Source organism: Silurus meridionalis, chromosome 12, assembly GCF_014805685.1.
Source record: "Silurus meridionalis isolate SWU-2019-XX chromosome 12, ASM1480568v1, whole genome shotgun sequence".
In the NCBI taxonomy this organism is placed as follows: Eukaryota; Metazoa; Chordata; class Actinopteri; order Siluriformes; family Siluridae; genus Silurus; species Silurus meridionalis.
The window spans coordinates 25,196,420-25,217,365 of NC_060895.1; the positions used below are offsets into that span (position 1 = coordinate 25,196,420).

At 42.7% G+C, this 20,946-nt stretch overlaps 1 protein-coding gene and 1 long non-coding RNA gene across 2 annotated transcripts; both read right to left on the minus strand.

Moving 5' to 3' along the window:
- Window positions 1–6,659: 6,659 nt before the first annotated feature.
- Window positions 6,660–8,865, minus strand: LOC124394240. The gene is made up of 5 exons (XR_006927457.1): window positions 8,768–8,865; window positions 8,407–8,638; window positions 8,102–8,218; window positions 6,956–7,009; window positions 6,660–6,820 (listed from the first exon to the last, which is right to left on the minus strand). It is a non-coding gene; the product is annotated as an uncharacterized LOC124394240 (long non-coding RNA).
- A 1,941-nt stretch (window positions 8,866–10,806) lies between these two features.
- On the minus strand, window positions 10,807–18,518 carry LOC124394227 (E3 ubiquitin/ISG15 ligase TRIM25-like). Its single transcript, XM_046862367.1, has 5 exons — window positions 17,872–18,518; window positions 12,620–12,715; window positions 12,260–12,493; window positions 11,955–12,071; window positions 10,807–10,858 (listed from the first exon to the last, which is right to left on the minus strand). The coding sequence occupies exons 1-4, from the start codon at window positions 18,451–18,453 to the stop codon at window positions 12,009–12,011; spliced, it is 975 nt and encodes a 324-aa protein (XP_046718323.1). The 5' UTR covers window positions 18,454–18,518; the 3' UTR covers window positions 10,807–10,858; window positions 11,955–12,008.
- Window positions 18,519–20,946: the final 2,428 nt, after the last annotated feature.

Sequence of the window (20,946 nt, forward strand, 5' to 3'; positions counted from 1 at the left end):
TCTGAGTGTATATTTTTTATCATTTTTTCCTGTTTCAATAATCATTGAGTTGGTGATATTTTAAATCAAAATATGTGTATTGTGATTAATATTTTTTGTTAAAGACAAAATGAGACAGAATGCAACGTTAGCAAAGCCTGTGCTCATTTAGCTAACTGCACAGGGCACTACAGTTAGCACACGCTAATAAATCTTACCTTTTAAAATGGTCAGTGTTGTGTCATCCAACTTCTTGAAAGTGCCCATCTCCGACATCACTGATATCTAGGCGGAAAGACTAAGGTTAGATGAGGAGAAAAGGCTAGGTTACCTCCTTTAAAATAATTTAAAAATGAGTCGATATAAAATACACAATTTCTTACGCAAACTGAAGTTCAATACCTACTTCTATTTCACGCAAACAGTTCTGACTTCGTCTTATGACCACTGGATTCCAACGACTTTTTCAGTGACTGACTGCAGTTACAACTGCGCAGGTGAGAATGTGGGTAGCTAAAATTCAAACTACTGTAGTGAGGAGGGGTTCATCAATACATCACATTTCAACATTTGTTTGCTCTGGGATGTATTTCATGAGATTTAATAACAATTCAAAAGTAGATTCCCATCTTTATTTACAGTTTATTACGGTAATCTAATTGAAAAAAATATATGCATTATACTGATTTCCAGCTACTTAACTACCCCCACCCCCACCCCCACTTCATGACGGGTGGTATAAGCCAATTAGATCCGCGCGAGATCGAGAATAAGTAATTTTACTTTAGTGCGCAGCAGAGTACATACTGTGCTTAGGGACACTTCAAGAAGTTTTCCTTCCGAACTAGCTAATAGATTTTTTTGGCTCAACACGCTAGATAATCGTTTGACAGCTGCAATGAGTTGGCGGTGCGTGATTTGCTTTGTATTTATGACTTTATTTATTACGACTTTAAAGTCTCTTTTGAGCCACATCAACAGAGCACATGGTCGCAGTCCTGATTTTCGTGTCATTTGTGGTATCGATGGCTGCGCAGAAGAGTACAGGGTTTTCAACTCCTTTTACTATCATATAAAACGTACGCATACCTTATATCTGTCAACTGGATGCCCACCAAGAAGCGGGACTACAGAGACTAACCGAGAGTTAACTGAGCAACTCAACAGAGATCCTTCTCAAATCGGACTTGAGAACTTTGACACACCCATTTTTTCTGGTCGCACTAAACGCGAACCGCTGACTACAAACCTTGTTCATCAGCAAGCCCATGGAGTTGTCGTCTTTGAAGAGCCACAAGGATCAAATTCCACTGGCGACGCAGTCCCACCAATTAGCGACAAGCAGCGGGATTCGGATTCGGTGGCACAAAACACAGACATGGTAGGTAGCTAGCTAGCTAAGTACTGTAGCTAATAATATGAGGAATGTATGCTTGATTAATGTAAAGCTAACGTTTAAAGCTTAGAAAAGTGAACATAACTAAGCTAGAAACGTTTGGCTATTTTACTATAAAAGGTGCATCTTGGTGATCAGCAGTAGCAAGCTAACTAGCTACAGTGTTGGTCTAAAACTGTCAATATTTAAAATTTGAAATATGACAAAACTAATGCTAGATTGCCAGTACCAAGATGTGCTTTAATAAATTCAACTCAGATTTCCAATATGTGTATTAAAATATTTAAAACTGCCAATACAGGAGGGGTGTCATGCATCAGGTGAAGCGAATCTGACCAGACGTGCAACTGCCTTTGCCTTGAATATTCGGGAGAAATGCCATCTTTCACAGGTATTTTTTTTTTAAGCATGAGTTTGTATTAACTGGGGTTAATGTTGAGTCAGTCATTCCTCTGTGCATTATGTAGGCTTGGCCATATTATAGTAATAGTGAGAACTTTTAGTTTTAGAAGACTTAACACTGTTTTAAGTGGTCAAGTGTGTGTGTGTGTGTGTGTGTGTGTGTGTGTGTAGGGGTGGTGGGGGTGTTTGTGACTGAATTAATGTGATCGATTCATCATAATTCTCAATGTTTTCTGTTTTGTTTTTTACCATTATGTTTCAGAGGAGTGTCAACGACATCGTGTCTGGGGTGCAACAATATCAAGCTTCACTAGTGGATGTCCTGAAGAACCAAATGAAAAAGGTGTTTGAGAAGCATTCTGGGAGCATGGAGCAGTTACAAGCAGAGGCAATGGCAACATTTGACAATTTTACAGATCCTTTTCTCAGAGTTGCCACTACATACATGCAGAACCACACAATTCAGGAACTATTCAGCCCGGTCGAGCCTGAAGAAATAGTAATTTCTCACACAGCATGCAGGGTAAAAAGTGGAAATTCAAGGGTTCTTGCAATCAAAAAGAAATGTTTTTACTATGTACCCTTACTCCAGAGTCTGGAACAGTTGTTTACTGACTCAAGGATTCTCTCCATGATAGCTATAGGGCCACAGAAGTGCAAAGATGGATTTTTGTATGACATAGTTGACGGCGAGCTTTTCAAGTCACACCCATTGTTCTCTGTCAGACCCACTGCTTTGCAGTTGATTTTGTATACAGATGAAATTAAAATATGTAATCCCCTTGGATCACATGCTTCAAAAAACAAATTGTTAATGGTTTACTATACATTGGGAAATATAGATCCTAAATATAGGTCTAAGCTAGCTGCAATTAGACTTCTTGCCATGGCTAAAGCAAATTACTTTACTCAGTGTGGTGTTGACATGATTTTGAAGAGAATACAGAAAGACTTAGATTTGTTGTATCATGGTGTAAAGATCCAGACTATCAATGGTAAAATGGACATGTTTGGTGCATTGATCTCCATTTGTGGTGACACTTTAGCCCAACAGGAGCTTGCTGGATTTAAGGAGGGAGTTGGGTTTGCATACAGCAAATGCAGGCACTCCGAATGTACGTTTGAAGACATGCAGAGGGAGTTTACTGAAAACAGTTTTGTCAGAAGGACATGCACGTCAGACAATGCCTTGAAATAGAGAAGGCCCGTACAGATTTTCTGAAAAATAGCCTCAAAACTACTTATGGGATTAATAGAAAAAGCAAACTTGTGGATTTTCCAGCCTTCGATCTTATACAACAAACACCACAAGATATTATGCATATTGTTCTAGAAGGCATTGCCCCCATGGAAATAAAATGTGTGTTGAAACATCTAATTCTCTCAGGGGAGATGGACTTGGACATGTTCAATGATGCCATGCTGAGTTTTCCATACCCACCACTTGATATTTGAGACAGACCATGCCCGATCACTGTCAACACCTTGGCATCAAATGACAACAAACTTAAACAGTCTTCTGGTCAAATGCTGGTGCTCTTGAAAATATTGCCTTTTTTGATGAATAATGTTGAAGGAAATGTATATATGCAACTTATTCTTGAGGTTATAGAGATTACCCAGATACTTTTTGCTCCAGTAATTTCTCTTCAAACCATATCAAAACTCAGGTTACTAATTGAGCAGCATTTGAAACATTTTAAGCAGCTTTTTCCAGATAACAATATAATACCTAAGCAACATTATTTGCTTCATCTTCCCACACAAATTATGACACTGGGCCCAATGGTAAGGCATATGTGCATGCGATTTGAATCAAAACACTGTTTTTTTAAGCAATGGTCTTCAGTTGAACTTCAAAATGTCTGCAAATCATTAGTGAAGCATAATCAGATGTTTGAATGTTCTCAAAATGTGAACGGCCCACAGCACCCCATTTTTTCAAGTGAGAGGGAATTGGGCCCAGTCTTGGAGGTAAAAAATATACAGCATGTTCAGGGAAAAATAAGAGACTTTGTTGGTGATGACAAAATTCAACATGTTGTTTCGGTCAAGTGGCTTGTTCTAAATGGAAATAAGTATACATGCAAGAAGTCTTTGATTGTTACCAAAGTAAATGATAATGTTCCTGAATTCGGTCTTATACAAGACATCCTAGTGGTAAACTCATCATTCTATTGCTTTGAATATCAACCCTATGACACCTTGCACCTGAATAGAGATTTTCTAGCATATGAAGTTGACGTCCCAAACCTTGCCCAGGCAACTGAGTTGGTAGATGCTGAAAAACTAGTAGATTTTACATCCTACTACTCATTCAGTTTCAAAAGCAGTATGTACGTTCCAGTGAAATATTATCTTGGAGATGTCATTGCACTTCACAGATCCACTAATGACTCGTAAACAATGGGTAAAGCATCAGAGATGCCTACTGTAAGAAGTTTTTTTTTTTTTTTCAAAGTCTTCTGATTTGGAGAGAGAAAGCAAATGTATTTTTGAAGGGCGCCTCATATATTTCATGTGGTCAAAAAATTTTTTGTTGCTGTACAGTTATACTTATGTGCTTGTCACACACAAAGACCTAATGTGATCATTACACACCAATGAATTATGTGCTTATCACACAATGTATTGACCTCAGACAATACTGGTCTGTGGTTTTTGTCAATTAATGGTGATGCAACCATTCATAAATTTCTGAATAAAAGCAGTTTGATTCATATCTGGATTATGATTTGTTTTTATTTAAATCTAAGTTAAGGCTGCTTGTATTGAGATTATTACTTATAAGGTTGCTTATATTAAGAAATCACCACAAATCTTATTCTTAAAACAAGACTTAATATCTTGAACTCCCTGTCATCAAAGTTGATTGCAGCTTTTCTCTCAAGAATATAACTTGTTTCACTTACAAATTGCCCTGCAGTAAGATGTTATATCTAAGTGAGATAACATAAGACAGACACCCTTAAAACAAGTGAAATAGTCTTACACACTCGGTGCTTGATAAGTAAATAAATCTTAAAATAACAATAATAAGATTTAAAGTCGGAATACAAGATAAATACACTTGTTCAGATTTATATTTTTTGCAGTGTAGGAGCCTGTGGCAGGGACTAAGGACAATAACGGACTATAGAACACCAACTTTCAGAATGTGGATGCGGTCGCTTCTCTGGCAGATGAGCTAAACACCTTTTATGCTCGTTTTGAGGCTGCGGCTAACCACGCTAGCGGCACAACCAGCGTGCACGCTGAGAGAGCCGGAGAGGTAAACACATTCACCATCTCGGAGCATGATGTGAGGAGGGCATTCAAGAGAGTGAATACCAGGAAGGCAGCAGGACCAGATGGCATCACAGGTCGGGTTCTAAAAGCCTGTGCCAGCTAGCACTGGTGTTCACTGAGATATTCAACCTCTCACTGGAACAGTCTGTTGTCCCCTCATGTTTCAAACAGTCCACCATTGTTCCTGTCCCGAAGAAACCCCAGCCCGCCTGCCTTAATGACTACCGCCCTGTAGCTCTGACCTCAGTAGTGATGAAGTGCTTCGAGAGACTGGTCAGAGACTTCATCACTGCCTCACTACCGGACCCACTGGACCCACTACAGTTTGTGTACCGTCAGAACCGTTCGACTGAGGACGCAATTGCACATCTTCTCCACACTACAATCAGCCACCTGGACAAAAGAAACAGGAATTACACAAAGATGCTGTTTGTGGACTACAGCCCAGCATTTAACACTATAATTCCCTCGACACTCACCATTAAGTTGGAGGTCCTGGGACTCAGCCTGCCGCTGTGTCAATGGATCTCTAACTTCCTAACTGACAGACCACAAGCTGTACGGGTGGGAAAACACACCTCATCCACCCTCACCCTAAGCACTGGAGCTCCCCAGGGTTGTGTTCTGAGCCCCCTGCTGTACTCACTGTACACGTATGACTGTGTGGCCACTTCCAACTCCACCACCATCATCAAGTTTGCTGACGACACTGTTGTGGTGGGCCGGATCTCCAAAAACGACGAGACCGCCTACCTTCAGGAGGTTAAAAACCTGGAGAGATGGTGCCAGGAGAACAACCTTCTCCTGAACGTCAGCAAGACTAAGGAGTTGATCGTGGACTTCAGCACGAAGCAGGAGCGGTCATACCAACCACTAAACATCAACGGGACCCCAGTGGTGAGAGTGGACAGTTTCCGGTACCTTGGTGTTCACATCACACAGGACCTGTCTTAGTCCTGTCACATCAACACCCTGGTGAAGAAGGCCCGGCGTCTGTACCACCTGAGACGCTTAAGGGACTTTAAACTTCTCTCTCAGGTGCTAAAGACTTTTTACACCTGCATCATTGAGATCGTTCTGACGGGTAGCATCACTTCCTGGTTCGTAAACAGCACCATGCAGGACAGGCGAGCCCTCCAGAGGGTGGTGTGTTCAGCTGAACGCACCATCCACACTGAGCTCCCTAACCTGCAGGACATCTACGGCACGTGGTGCAGGACCAGAGCCAGGAAGATTGTGAAGGACCTCAGCCATCCCAATAATGGACTCTTTTCTCTGTTGCGTTCGGGGAAAGGCCATTCGGAGTTTAAACCAGGAAACACCCAGGATCTAAAAACTGGCCCACTCTCCATCATCAGACCTTTTTTCCCTGCACATATCACACTTTCCGTGCTACGACACTTTAGACACTGGACTTGCACAGCACAGTGCACTTTACATTTCATATTTTTATATTCTTATTTTTTTATACCACACCATTCCGCACAAGGACACTTTACACCACACCTTACTGCACACGGACACTTATGGACACTTTACACCACACCAGACCGCACATGGACACTTTATGGACAATCAAAACCATGCTTAATTTGTTTACTGTTGTTTACTGTTTACACAACACCTGAGCATAGAAGTCCAATCTCTCTGGATAATCAGAGTATCGCAGTTTTGTCTTATCACGACTCTTCTTCTTCTCAGACAGAATGAGTTGAGGATGTGCTGTGTTGGGATCAAGAGTCAGATAACAGAAATCTAGAACAATAAAATGTCCACAGGTTAGAAGTTATTCACAGGATTTATAATAAGCGGGTGTGAGACACCTGTGTGTGTGTGTGTCTGTGTGTGTGTGTGTGTGTGTGTGTGTGTGTGTGTGTGTGTTACACCTACACTGCAGAAAATCTTTTCTGCTTTTTGGTTCTGATGGTAAACTCATCTGAACTTCTGTGGAGAAACAGAGACAAAATGAAGACAGAAAAATGACATGAAGAGACAACATTAATTTGGTATCTCACTGTGGAGAAATCTTCAGGTGTAATCGTATGCAAAAGCTCAAAATACACCTCGTCTGCCCACGAGCAATCAGAAACCTTTGCCTTCCTGGATATAAGCTCTTTCTGGATATAAGCTCTTGCTGGATAGAAGCTCTTTCTGACCCTCAGTCCTTCTCACTCTCTTTCCCACAACTTAACTGCAATGCAACCAATGGAAGAAGAAGGTAGAGGCTTTTGAGATGTGCTTTCCAAGAAAATCCCTAGCTCAGACTTATCTACTAAACCTGCAAACCTGGACAGAGGAGAGATACATCACTCACAATTTCTCTGTTCTGACCCTCCAATACAATATCCCTCGACCTACTATGGGGAAAAAGAAGGAAAGAAAGTGTGCATATAGTTCATTTGAATGCCACTTGTTCCACCGGTGCCCCCAAAACAGACACTTTCATTCAAATAAAAAAGAATATACTGTAACACATCCAGACTGTGGGCAGTGTGTGCAAAATTTGTGGAAAAAACCCAACACAAAACAAAGAGCTCTGCATTGTTGGAAAGACTCAACTTTTCTCACAATGAGATGTTTGATTGGCGCTATTTTAATGCTAGAAGTGGTGATGACAGAGTGTGGCAGAGCTTTTTTTTAACATGTTCCTCTCATCTGCAGTTACACTCAGTGTAGAAGGTGCTGTTCTGCCATGGGAGCTATCTATGGTTTTGGAAGGACTCTGGAAGCCCACTTTCCAGCCTACAGAGAACATTTCTTTAAACTTGCTCTCGTTAAAGATGAGAAAAAAAGGAAGTGCATGCTTTATCCCTGCAACCTTCATGCAAGCGCACAGACACTGTTAGATTTGGTAGATTTGTGAATAAGTTACTGATTTTCTGCTTAATTGATGTAATTTATATCTTGATGGGATTTTTGAGGCTAAAGTTAATACTGCATGATTTAGTTCAGTCTTGTTCCTGCTTCCTTCTTATTTCTGTTATATGAATTTTATGTCTCTCTTCACTGCGACAGAACAAATGTTTACTTCTTTACCTTGTGGACGGATTTTGTTGAATTCCTCCTGACAGATTTCCTCGACTCGTTTTTTCAGATCTGAGACAGACTGGGTGAGTCGTCACATCCAGGAGAAACACAGAGAGACAGGAAACTCTACAGAGAGGAAACACATCATAGAGAAGGAGAAAAGTGGAGGAGAGAAACGAATGAATCTCAGACTGAATCAGACCAAAGACACACTTGTGATCTCACACAGGAACATTTATTGTTGCTGTAATGGGCTTTTAGGAGGAAACTTTGTGAGGAACAGCGCCCTCTGTAGATCAGACAGTGAGTGTTACCTGGAGGAAGTGGATGTGATCAGGTGTGTGAAAGCTGCTCCAGATCACTGACTCTCCTCTGAAGATCAGTGATCTCCTGCTCCAGATGTTTCAGGTGTTGTTCAGCTCGACTCAGATCAGCTTTTTCCTGAACTCTGATCAGCTCCGTCACCTCCGAGCGCCTTTTCTCCAGGGAGCTGATCATCTCATTAAAGATCATCTCATTATCATCTACTGCTGCCTGTGAACGCATCTGTTAGAACACACACACACACACACACACACACAGTTAGAGTTTATCTTTTTAGTCTCCCTCTGTGTGTGTGTGTGTGTGTGTGTGTGTGTGTGTGTGTGTGTGTGTGTGTGTGTTCTCATTCCTCACCTTAATAATATCAACAGTCTGTTTCAGCTCCTGCACCTTTTCTGCTTCTCCTGGATCTTCTGCTGGGATTTAATCTGCTCCTCCTTTAGTTCATTCTGAGACCAAATAAAATACATTTCAGATAGATTTTATTGTGTTCTACAGAATTATAGTAAAATAACTGTAGTTATAAATTAAACCAAAACCAAAAATAAACGAAATACAAATAAAAACTGTAAACACTGTATTTCTGTTACAGAATTCAGTGATATTCTCGGTACTAAAACACAATGAATGCATGATGTATAAATTACACTATAAAAGAGAAAGTTCTTATTTTAGTACCCGGTAAAAGTGAATACAGGTTTAATCCTGGACTTGGTTTACTGAGTTTTACATGGTGGGTTGTGTGGGTTTTCTTAAGGTTCTCTGGTTTCCTTCTCTTTCACAGAAGCATGCAGGCAGGTGGAGTGGCTACCTGGATATTGTCCTGAGGTGTGAATTCAAGAGGACGCAATTGCACATCTTCTCCACACTACAATCAGCCACCTGGACCAAAGAAACAGGAATTACACAAAGATGCTGTTTGTGGACTACAGCCCAGCATTTAACACTATAATTCCCTCGACACTCACCATTAAGTTGGAGGTCCTGGGACTCAGCCTGCCGCTGTGTCAATGGATCTCTAACTTCCTAACTGACAGACCACAAGCTGTACGGGTGGGAAAACACACCTCATCCACCCTCACCCTAAGCACTGGAGCTCCCCAGGGTTGTGTTCTGAGCCCCCTGCTGTACTCACTGTACACGTATGACTGTGTGGCCACTTCCAACTCCACCACCATCATCAAGTTTGCTGACGACACTGTTGTGGTGGGCCGGATCTCCAAAAACGACGAGACCGCCTACCTTCAGGAGGTTAAAAACCTGGAGAGATGGTGCCAGGAGAACAACCTTCTCCTGAACGTCAGCAAGACTAAGGAGTTGATCGTGGACTTCAGCACGAAGCAGGAGCGGTCATACCAACCACTAAACATCAACGGGACCCCAGTGGTGAGAGTGGACAGTTTCCGGTACCTTGGTGTTCACATCACACAGGACCTGTCTTAGTCCTGTCACATCAACACCCTGGTGAAGAAGGCCCGCGGCGTCTGTACCACCTGAGACGCTTAAGGGACTTTAAACTTCTCTCTCAGGTGCTAAAGACTTTTACACCTGCACCATTGAGAGTGTTCTGACGGGTAGCATCACTTCCTGGTTCGTAAACAGCACCATGCAGGACAGGCGAGCCCTCCAGAGGGTGGTGTGTTCAGCTGAACGCACCATCCACACTGAGCTCCCTAACCTGCAGGACATCTACGGCACGTGGTGCAGGACCAGAGCCAGGAAGATTGTGAAGGACCTCAGCCATCCCAATAATGGACTCTTTTCTCTGTTGCGTTCGGGGAAAGGCCATTCGGAGTTTAAACCAGGAAACACCCAGGATCTAATAAACTGGCCCACTCTCTCCATCATCAGACCTTTTTTCCCTGCACATATCACACTTTCCGTGCTACGACACTTTAGACACTGGACTTGCACAGCACAGTGCACTTTACATTTCATATTTTTATATTCTTATTTTTTTATACCACACCATTCCGCACAAGGACACTTTACACCACACCTTACTGCACACGGACACTTATGGACACTTTACACCACACCAGACCGCACATGGACACTTTATGGACAATCAAAACCATGCTTAATTTGTTTACTGTTGTTTACTGTTTACACAACACCTGAGCATAGAAGTCCAATCTCTCTGGATAATCAGAGTATCGCAGTTTTGTCTTATCACGACTCTTCTTCTTCTCAGACAGAATGAGTTGAGGATGTGCTGTGTTGGGATCAAGAGTCAGATAACAGAAATCTAGAACAATAAAATGTCCACAGGTTAGAAGTTATTCACAGGATTTATAATAAGCGGGTGTGAGACACCTGTGTGTGTGTGTGTCTGTGTGTGTGTGTGTGTGTGTGTGTGTGTGTGTGTGTGTGTGTGTGTGTTACACCTACACTGCAGAAAATCTTTTCTGCTTTTTGGTTCTGATGGTAAACTCATCTGAACTTCTGTGGAGAAACAGAGACAAAATGAAGACAGAAAAATGACATGAAGAGACAACATTAATTTGGTATCTCACTGTGGAGAAATCTTCAGGTGTAATCGTATGCAAAAGCTCAAAATACACCTCGTCTGCCCACGAGCAATCAGAAACCTTTGCCTTCCTGGATATAAGCTCTTTCTGGATATAAGCTCTTGCTGGATAGAAGCTCTTTCTGACCCTCAGTCCTTCTCACTCTCTTTCCCACAACTTAACTGCAATGCAACCAATGGAAGAAGAAGGTAGAGGCTTTTGAGATGTGCTTTCCAAGAAAATCCCTAGCTCAGACTTATCTACTAAACCTGCAAACCTGGACAGAGGGAGAGATACATCACTCACAATTTCTCTGTTCTGACCCTCCAATACAATATCCCTCGACCTACTATGGGGAAAAAGAGAAGGAAAGAAAGTGTGCATATAGTTCATTTGAATGCCACTTGTTCCACCGGTGCCCCCAAAACAGACACTTTCATTCAAATAAAAAAGAATATACTGTAACACATCCAGACTGTGGGCAGTGTGTGCAAAAGTTTGTGGAAAAACCCCAACACAAAACAAAGAGCTCTGCATTGTTGGAAAGACTCAACTTTTCTCACAATGAGATGTTTGATTGGCGCTATTTTAATGCTAGAAGTGGTGATGACAGAGTGTGGCAGAGCTTTTTTTTAACATGTTCCTCTCATCTGCAGTTACACTCAGTGTAGAAGGTGCTGTTCTGCCATGGGAGCTATCTATGGTTTTGGAAGGACTCTGGAAGCCCACTTTCCAGCCTACAGAGAACATTTCTTTAAACTTGCTCTCGTTAAAGATGAGAAAAAAAGGAAGTGCATGCTTTATCCCTGCAACCTTCATGCAAGCGCACAGACACTGTTAGATTTGGTAGATTTGTGAATAAGTTACTGATTTTCTGCTTAATTGATGTAATTTATATCTTGATGGGATTTTTGAGGCTAAAGTTAATACTGCATGATTTAGTTCAGTCTTGTTCCTGCTTCCTTCTTATTTCTGTTATATGAATTTTATGTCTCTCTTCACTGCGACAGAACAAATGTTTACTTCTTTACCTTGTGGACGGATTTTGTTGAATTCCTCCTGACAGATTTCCTCGACTCGTTTTTTCAGATCTGAGACAGACTGGGTGAGTCGTCACATCCAGGAGAAACACAGAGAGACAGGAAACTCTACAGAGAGGAAACACATCATAGAGAAGGAGAAAAGTGGAGGAGAGAAACGAATGAATCTCAGACTGAATCAGACCAAAGACACACTTGTGATCTCACACAGGAACATTTATTGTTGCTGTAATGAGCTTTTAGGAGGAAACTTTGTGAGGAACAGCGCCCTCTGTAGATCAGACAGTGAGTGTTACCTGGAGGAAGTGGATGTGATCAGGTGTGTGTGAAAGCTGCTCCAGATCACTGACTCTCCTCTGAAGATCAGTGATCTCCTGCTCCAGATGTTTCAGGTGTTGTTCAGCTCGACTCAGATCAGCTTTTTCCTGAACTCTGATCAGCTCCGTCACCTCCGAGCGCCTTTTCTCCAGGGAGCTGATCATCTCATTAAAGATCTTCTCATTATCATCTACTGCTGCCTGTGAACGCATCTGTTAGAACACACACACACACACACACACACACACAGTTAGAGTTTATCTTTTTAGTCTCCCTCTAGTGTGTGTGTGTGTGTGTGTGTGTGTGTGTGTGTGTGTGTGTGTGTTCTCATTCCTCACCTTAATAATATCAACAGTCTGTTTCAGCTCCTGCACCTTTTTCTGCTTCTCCTGGATCTTCTGCTGGGATTTAATCTGCTCCTCCTTTAGTTCATTCTGAGACCAAATAAAATACATTTCAGATAGATTTTATTGTGTTCTACAGAATTATAGTAAAATAACTGTAGTTATAAATTAAACCAAAACCAAAAATAAACGAAATACAAATAAAAACTGTAAACACTGTATTTCTGTTACAGAATTCAGTGATATTCTCGGTACTAAAACACAATGAATGCATGATGTATAAATTACACTATAAAAGAGAAAGTTCTTATTTTAGTACCCGGTAAAAGTGAATACAGGTTTAATCCTGGACTTGGTTTACTGAGTTTTACATGGTGGGTTGTGTGGGTTTTCTTAAGGTTCTCTGGTTTCCTTCTCTTTCACAGAAGCATGCAGGCAGGTGGAGTGGCTACCTGGATATTGTCCTGAGGTGTGAATTCAAGAATGAAGTAGTGGACGACTCTCAGGGTCAGAAGGTACAATGTGTCTGCATTGATGGGGAGAGAGGCAGTGGATGGGTGTCTGGGTCAGAACATCTCCAAAACTTCAGCTCTTGTGTGATGTTTCTGGTCTGCAGTGGTCAGAATCTATCAAAAGTGCTCCAAGGAAGTAACAGTGGTGAACTTGTAAGAGGCTCATTGATGCACGTGAGGAGTGAAGGCTGGTCCATGTGATCCGATCCAACAGACAAGCTCCTGTAGCTCAAACCACCGAAGAAGTTCATGCTGTTGATGTTCAATGGGTCCCAACTGTTTTAGCAGTTGTTATTAGGCAGGTGCTCATAATGACATGCCTGATCAGGTATATACTGTGGGAGCTTCTGTGGATTTGATCTTGGCATGCCAAATTTCTTCAGCTTTTTAATGAATTGACAGGTTTTTCTGATTAGTTGTGTAGTGTTACCACAAAAAGTGACCTTCTGTGATGTGAACACACAGTAGTGGCTTCCAATTCTAACAGAGTGGCATCTGCGTGTTAGAATGCTCAGAATCCGGGTGCAGATTGTAGGTGGCACACCAAAATTGTAAAGGTTGTTGGTATGCTTTGAAGGTATCACTGGGTTGAGTGCTAAACTTGTGATCTGGAACATGACATAGCTATATGAATTTCATCCAAAACATACTGCTATCTGTTAATTCCTAAGGTGAGACCCTAAACAGATCAAATAGAACTTTTGCACAGAATGCAGCAGATGAACGACACATCATTCTTACTTCTCTTTGACATCAGAAGGTGACTAGCAGTGCCCAGATACACCCATTTCCTGTCTGGTGAAGTCTGGACAGAAGTGTTCTTCCTGGAAGAATTGCGGGCCAAAAGCCACGCCTTCAACATGGCGACAAGCCTAAGCGACTGAACAATGCATAAAAACAGGAACTGTGGTGCAGAAAAATGGCAGCAGGTGCTCTAGCCTGATGAGCCAAAATCTGAAATATTTGGCTGTAGCAGGAGGCAAGTTGTTTGCTGAAAAACTGGAGAGCGGTTCAATAATAAGTGTCTGCAGGCCACAGTGAAACATGGTGGAGGTTTCCTGCAGGTTTGGAGTTGCATTTCTGCAAATGGGAATGCGGTAGCTCAGTGGTCAAATCCCACCACCACCAAGCTGCCACTCCTTGGCCCTTAACTGCTCAGTTGTTTAAATTAGATAAATGTAAGTCACTCTGGATAAGGGCACCTTACAGATGCAGTAAATGCAATGTAATAATGTGATGTAGATGTGGTCAGTATTAATGGTGTCCTCAATGTTGAGAAATTTACATTAACATTTACGTTTGCGGCATTTAGCAGACCCCCTTATCCAGAGCGACGTACAAAAGTGCTTTGAGTCTCTAGCAATTAATAAATCTACACTGGTGCAAGATTACAAATTTTATATAAATATAACTCTTGAATTCTACAAAGCAAACTTGGAAAGTGCTAATTTAAGATACTTCTCCATCATACCTATATTTTGGCCTCCACAGAGCCCTAATCTCAACATCATTAACCTGGCAATTTCCTTCAAAAACCTTACTTAGAAATACAAGTGTACCTAGAAGAATGTTTTGCAGGCAAAGAGAGGTCCAATTTTTATTTCTCTTTTCTCATTTACCTTCCATTTTGTTAACTGATAAAAATAACTTCCAACACTTCCAAAGCCTTGATGTCAGGGCTCCACCAGCTTCGCCTGGTCTTGGCACCCCGCCCATATGGAGCGCCTCTCCTACATACTGACTATCCACAATTAAACCTAATTTACGAGGCCTACTTAAGGACCTCGGCTCCACACTGGGGCGTCCGTTATTGTAGGCTGTGCTTAGAAAACTTACCAACTTTGCATACTTCGTGTGGACCGCTCCTCAGGTGCACCACAGATATTGCTTTCACTCCCGGTATCCGTACTTGGACTTTGTGGGCCTCGCCACCGTTCGCCATACCACGGATTATCTCCTTCCCGTTTTGCTTCGGAGCGTACTCTTCACTATCCTCCCTTTTTCTAAATAAAACCCGCTCCATTGACTACAGCTTCTGCCTCCATCTCTCTGCACATCACAGAATTACAGACTTTCAAACAACCACCAAGAAATCGGAAATTGCAATGCCTCCAATGGATCCGCAGCCAGGCACGCCGTCGGAGACCGGCAAGGCCGGCTATCAACTCGTATACGAAATTCACGAATCATTTTACAGAGGTTTTCAGCATTGCCACCAGAGTGCTCTTAACTGCAGACCAGCTGCTCAACCTACGCCAGGGGTCAGACAGCATAGCAGACTACAGCCTCCATTTCCGCACCTTACCACCTCTTGATTGTCTATCGCCTGGGTTTAAACCCGGAAGTCAAATATGCTATGACGATCCACGATGACACTCTGAGTTTAGAGGCATTCATCCAGCGATCCATTGGGATGTCACAACGCCTTGCTGCCTGTCGTCCTTCTGAGGCTCTCTAAGAGGGAAAGGAACTGCCGTCAAACAGCAGGGACCTGCCTGTACTGCGGTAATCCAGACCATCGCATCTCTGAATGCCCAACCTGACCTCCCCGACCAGTGTTGAGTATGATAGAGTTTCCCACCGATATCTTCTCGTTGTCTAAGTTGGCTGTAACACTCTCTACCTCCACTCTCTCTCTCGCTGTCTCTGCCCTAGTCGACTCCGGCTCTGCAGGCAACTTCATCTCCCAGGACTGCCTCGACAGGCTCCAGCTTCTAAGGGAGAGAGGTAACCAGAAGTTAGCTGTCCAAACTATACAAGGACGGCCGCAGGGTCGAGGCTGGGTGAAGTACTGCACTCCCATCATCATGCTCGGAGTGGGGCCATTACATCGGGAGGCAAAATGGTTCATGGTGTTGGAGGGCCCCACGGTCGACGTCATCTTGGGGAGGCCCTGGCTCGCGAAACACGCACCTTGATGCTCCTGGGACCTGCAGGGTGCCCTGCTCATTTCCCCATACGCTGGCTCAACTTGGCCACGGTGGCAGCCACACGAGTGGAGGAAGCGCCAGATCCTACCCAGGTCGAGATCCCTATGGAATATTGCAGCTTCTCAGATGTATTTAATGCACATGCCGCCACACGAATGGAAGACCGCCTTTATCACTCCGTCTGGGCACTACGAGTACAGGGTCATGCCGTACGGCCTATCCATCTCGCTGGTGGTGGTCCAGGGGTTTATGAACAAGGTGCTCCGCTCCTTACTCCACAAAAACGTAATAGTATACATCAATGACATTCTAATCTTCTCCCAAAACCTTCCTGAGCATATTGAACACGTGAGCCAGGTCCTCCAACAACTATGGAAACACCAAAGAGTGAGTTCCACTGACCTGAGATACACTTCCTGGGTTATGTCATAAACACAGAGGGCATAGAGATGGATGAGAGGAAGATTGCGGCGGTTCGGGACTGTCCACCCCCCACGACCATAAAGGAACTCCAGTGCTTCCTTGGATTTGCCAATTTTTACCGCTAGTTTATCCAGGGTTCAATCTGGTCATGGCACCACTTACCTCACTCCTCCAGGGAAGGCCAAGACCCTGCAGTGGAACCCTGAGGCAGAGGAGGCCTTCCGTGAGCTCCGTAGGAGGTTTTGTGTAACACTATTTCTCCGCCATCCTGACCCCCGACGTCCTTTCATGGTGGAAGTGGATGCGTCCTCTACTGGAGTAGGGGCTACCTTATCCCAAGAATCCAGGACACCGGCTTCACCCGTGTGCCTATTTGTCACGGAGGCTGTCCCCAGCCGAGCGAAATTATGAGATCGGGAACCGGGAGTTGCTGGCCATTAAACTGGCCTTGGAGGAGTGAAGGCACTGGCTGGAGGGTGCTGCTCACCCCTTTACAGTCATCACCGATCATAAGAACCTGCAGTACCTTCGGGAGGCCAAAAGACTGAACCCACGACAAGCCAGGTGGGCCCTGTTCTTCACCCGCTTTCAGTACATGCTTACTTACTGACTGGGATCAAAGAACATGAAGGCGGACGCCCTCTCCAGAATGCACGGCCCCGAAGAACCGGTAGAACCCGAGCCTATCCTGCCACCCCGGCTCATTCTCAGCCCCATCGTCTGGGACCTCCAGGAGGAGATTCTCCGGGCCACACTCTGCGAACCTGCGAATCTGTTCTCGGACTTTGTGGGCCTCACCACCGTTCAGCGTACCACAGATTATCTCCTTCCCGTTTTGCTTCGGAGCGTACTCTTAACTATCCTCCCTTTTCTAAATAAACCCGCTCCATTGACTACAGCGCATGACAGAATAACGGACTTTCAAACAACCATGACACTTGAGATATGTTTATTTGTGCTCTTTGGCACTGTTATCACAGAAGGTCTCGAGTTCTTTTTACATTCCACAATCACTTGTTTCCTTCATCAGTTGAGGTTGTGGCTGGCTTGCAAATGGAACCAGTGGTGCTACATCATATACTATATACTTAATAAACATATTTAAAATAAAATATATTACAAATGAGCAGAATTATCACAAACAAAACAGATTTTCGAATAAAAGCCGTAATTAAATATTAATGTCAGCACCATAATAAAAGTGCTGAAGATATTTAACATGTCATGTGAACACTATCTGTTAAATCCTGTAAGAATGTTGTTAGGTGTTTAAAGAACACTGACTGGTCTGACCGGTTTCATACTTCTTCACAAAAGACTGAATAGAAATTAGATTAGAATTTGTATACATTGTAAAAGAATAATAATGTTCAGATCTCACCTGTTTTTTACTTCTTTCTGCAGTAGTTGAAACTGTATCATGGCCTTTATGTTCATCCGTCATACACAAGTAACAGATGAAGCTTTGGTCAGTACGGCAGTAGATCTCCATCGGTTTGTTGTGATGAGAGCAGATCTTCTCTTGGAGATCTACACAGGCTTCAACTAATTTGTGCTTCTTAAAAGCCTGAGACTGATAGTGAGGTTTAAGATGATCTTCACAATACGAGGCCAGACACACCAGACAGGACTTGACAGCTTTGAGTTTTCTCCCAGTGCAGGAATCACAGTCCACATCTCCAGATCCAGTATAACAGTGAGCAGGAGAAGCAGCTTGGAGATCAGTCTCCTTCAGTTTCTCCACCACTTTAGCCAGCATGTTGTTCCTGCGTAGAACAGGCCTCAGAGTGAAAGTTTCTCTACACTGGGGGCAGCTGTAGACCCTCTGCAGATCCTCCTGATCCCAACAACCATTAATACACATCTTACAGTAACTGTGACCACAAGAAGTAGTGACCGGATCCTTGAAAAGATCCAGACACACTGCACAGATGAACTGATTCTGATCTACAACCTCTGCCATTTCTTGTAGTCACACAATGAAACAGAGCGACTCTGAGATTTCTTTCCTCTAAAATGAACTTTCCGTTTCTGTCTGCATCAAATCATGAGAGAGAGAGAGAGAGAGAGGGGGTGTTTTATAGAATGAGGAAGTTCAGACTTTAAAGGAAAATGGCAGAAATACAACAGGTGAGAATAATAGAATTTATAATAGATTCCTAATGGGTCAGAGGATGATTTCATTTAGTGCATCAGACTCATACATGAAATTATTGAACAATTTAAACTTTTTTATCATAGTATTTAGTATTTTTATTATGCAGATCTTTTAAAAGGATTGTGCATCACATTTCATCTCAGTCTCAATGTGTTGCCCTTTTGGAAAATTAGTGGTGTTTATTTTAATGTAATTTCCGTGAAGAACAAACTAAACATGCTCATTTGGACCACTAGATGGCAGATGATATTTTCTCATCACCTCTACACACGAGAAAGGGACCAAACCAAAAAATGTCAAAACTTTAATGCTTTTAACGATTTTAACAACAAATCACTGAAGATTGAAAAAGTAATGTTTGATGGAAACAGATAAATTCACTTCTGTATTCTTCTAATATTGAAAGGTCAACCTCATCATGGGCCTGCTAACAAGCACCTCAAAGGAAGCATGATTGATAGATCATGGAGAGATCTGCAGGATTCGTTTCATTCTTGTGCATTTCTGCCCAATGGTTGGTTGTTAAGGTCATTAAATTTGTCTGAATGAGTGTCTACGTGTCTACCAATCAGCATACAGAACTCAACACTACAGTAATATCGTTATAGCTTTTTCTAGCGAGAATCAAAAGCAGGTTCATGCACCAATAAGGGGGTTATAAACTTCCCCTTGAGCACCCTCAGCAGGTTTATTCTTCTTCTCCTCATTATGATCCTGCTCTCATCTGTAAACCCCAACAGAACTTCACTGTTGTGCCTTTCCACAAGACTCATTAATCTTCAATTACTCACCTCTGAGCTCTGGATTTCACCTCAGCTGTGAGATCTTTTTTTTTTTTTTTTCATATAACGTCTGACATCACCTCTTAAAAAGGGACAGATTCCCAGGTTGCAGCAATGGGTGTGGTTTCTGTCCAAATGAGGTAGGTGTGGTTTCTGTGTCCAATTAATGGCCTATGTACCTGTCAGTCTTACTGTAGGAGGTGTGGCCTGTCCTCTGTGCAGTTAAAGGGGGTGTGGCCAATATTTTTGTCAGTCCGATTAAAGGAGGCGAGGCCTGTATGTGTTAGTCATAATAAAGGTGTGGCCTGTCCACAGTTATGGCCCATGTGTCTGTCAGTCTTAATGAAGAAGCCTGTGTCCAGCTTCACTTAGTTTTTTAAGATCTCTATCAACCTTTCTTTGTGCTCTATCTCTTTTCTGGCTCTGAGTAAACGAGTGAGTGAGTCTCTGTAATCTACAGGGTGGTTAATTTTGAGGACCCTTACCTTTCCAAATAAAAATAGAATTAGACAAATATTGATTCTGAACTGCTCAAGATGTTGTAGGTGCACAGTTGTGGTTGTAGTGTAGAAGTTTGGAGTATTAACTGGGTTTGTTGCTTTAGTAAAATGTTTTTTACCTCCATATGTAAAATTCCTCTCTCTCTGTAATGCCACGTGTTGTTATATTGTGTTTTTGAACAGTATTCATGGCTTCTATAATTGTGATGTGATAGTGGTGTATTAAGAGGTAGAATAAGACGGGTACGTCCTCACTGAAGGTCCAGGTACCAAATGCACGATCCACCACTGCGTTATACATTTTCCTTTGAAAAAATATGATCTGAAAGTGATGCTTGAGGCTTAGACCTTTAGAATGATGTATAGTTAGTCATGGTTACTCTTCTCCCTTTTTATTTAACTAATTGCTAAACCTTAACACCTAAGAACAATGGGATATCGGTCGCAATGGCATGGCGCTGAAGGCTACGGGGTTTTAAAAAGCTGGTCAGCAGAAGGAAGCAGATGACATTGCACTCCAAATCATAACAGACTGTGGAAACTTAACACTTCAGTCCAGTCCAGTTCTTCTTCTGTTTAGCACAGGTAAGACGCCTCTGACGCTGTCTGTGGTTCAGGAGTGGCTTAAAAAGAGGAATACGACAACTGTAGCCAAATTCCTTGACACGTCTGTGTGTGGTGGCTCTTGATGCCTTGACCGCAGCCTCAGTCTATTCATCGTGAAGTTCACCCAAATTCTTTAATGGATTTTTCTTGACGAGCCTCTTAAGGCTGCGCTTCTCCCGGTTGGTTGTGCATTTTCTTCCACACTTTTTCCTTCCACTCAACTTTCTGTTAACATGCGTGGATCCAGCACTCTGTGAACACCAGCTTCTTGTGAAGGTGTCAATGATTGTCTTCTGGACACCTGTCAGATCAGCAGTCTTCCCCATGATTGTGATGCCTAGTGAACCGAACTGAGAGACCATTTGGAAGGCTCAGGAAACCATTGCTGGTGATGTGAGTTGATTAGCTGA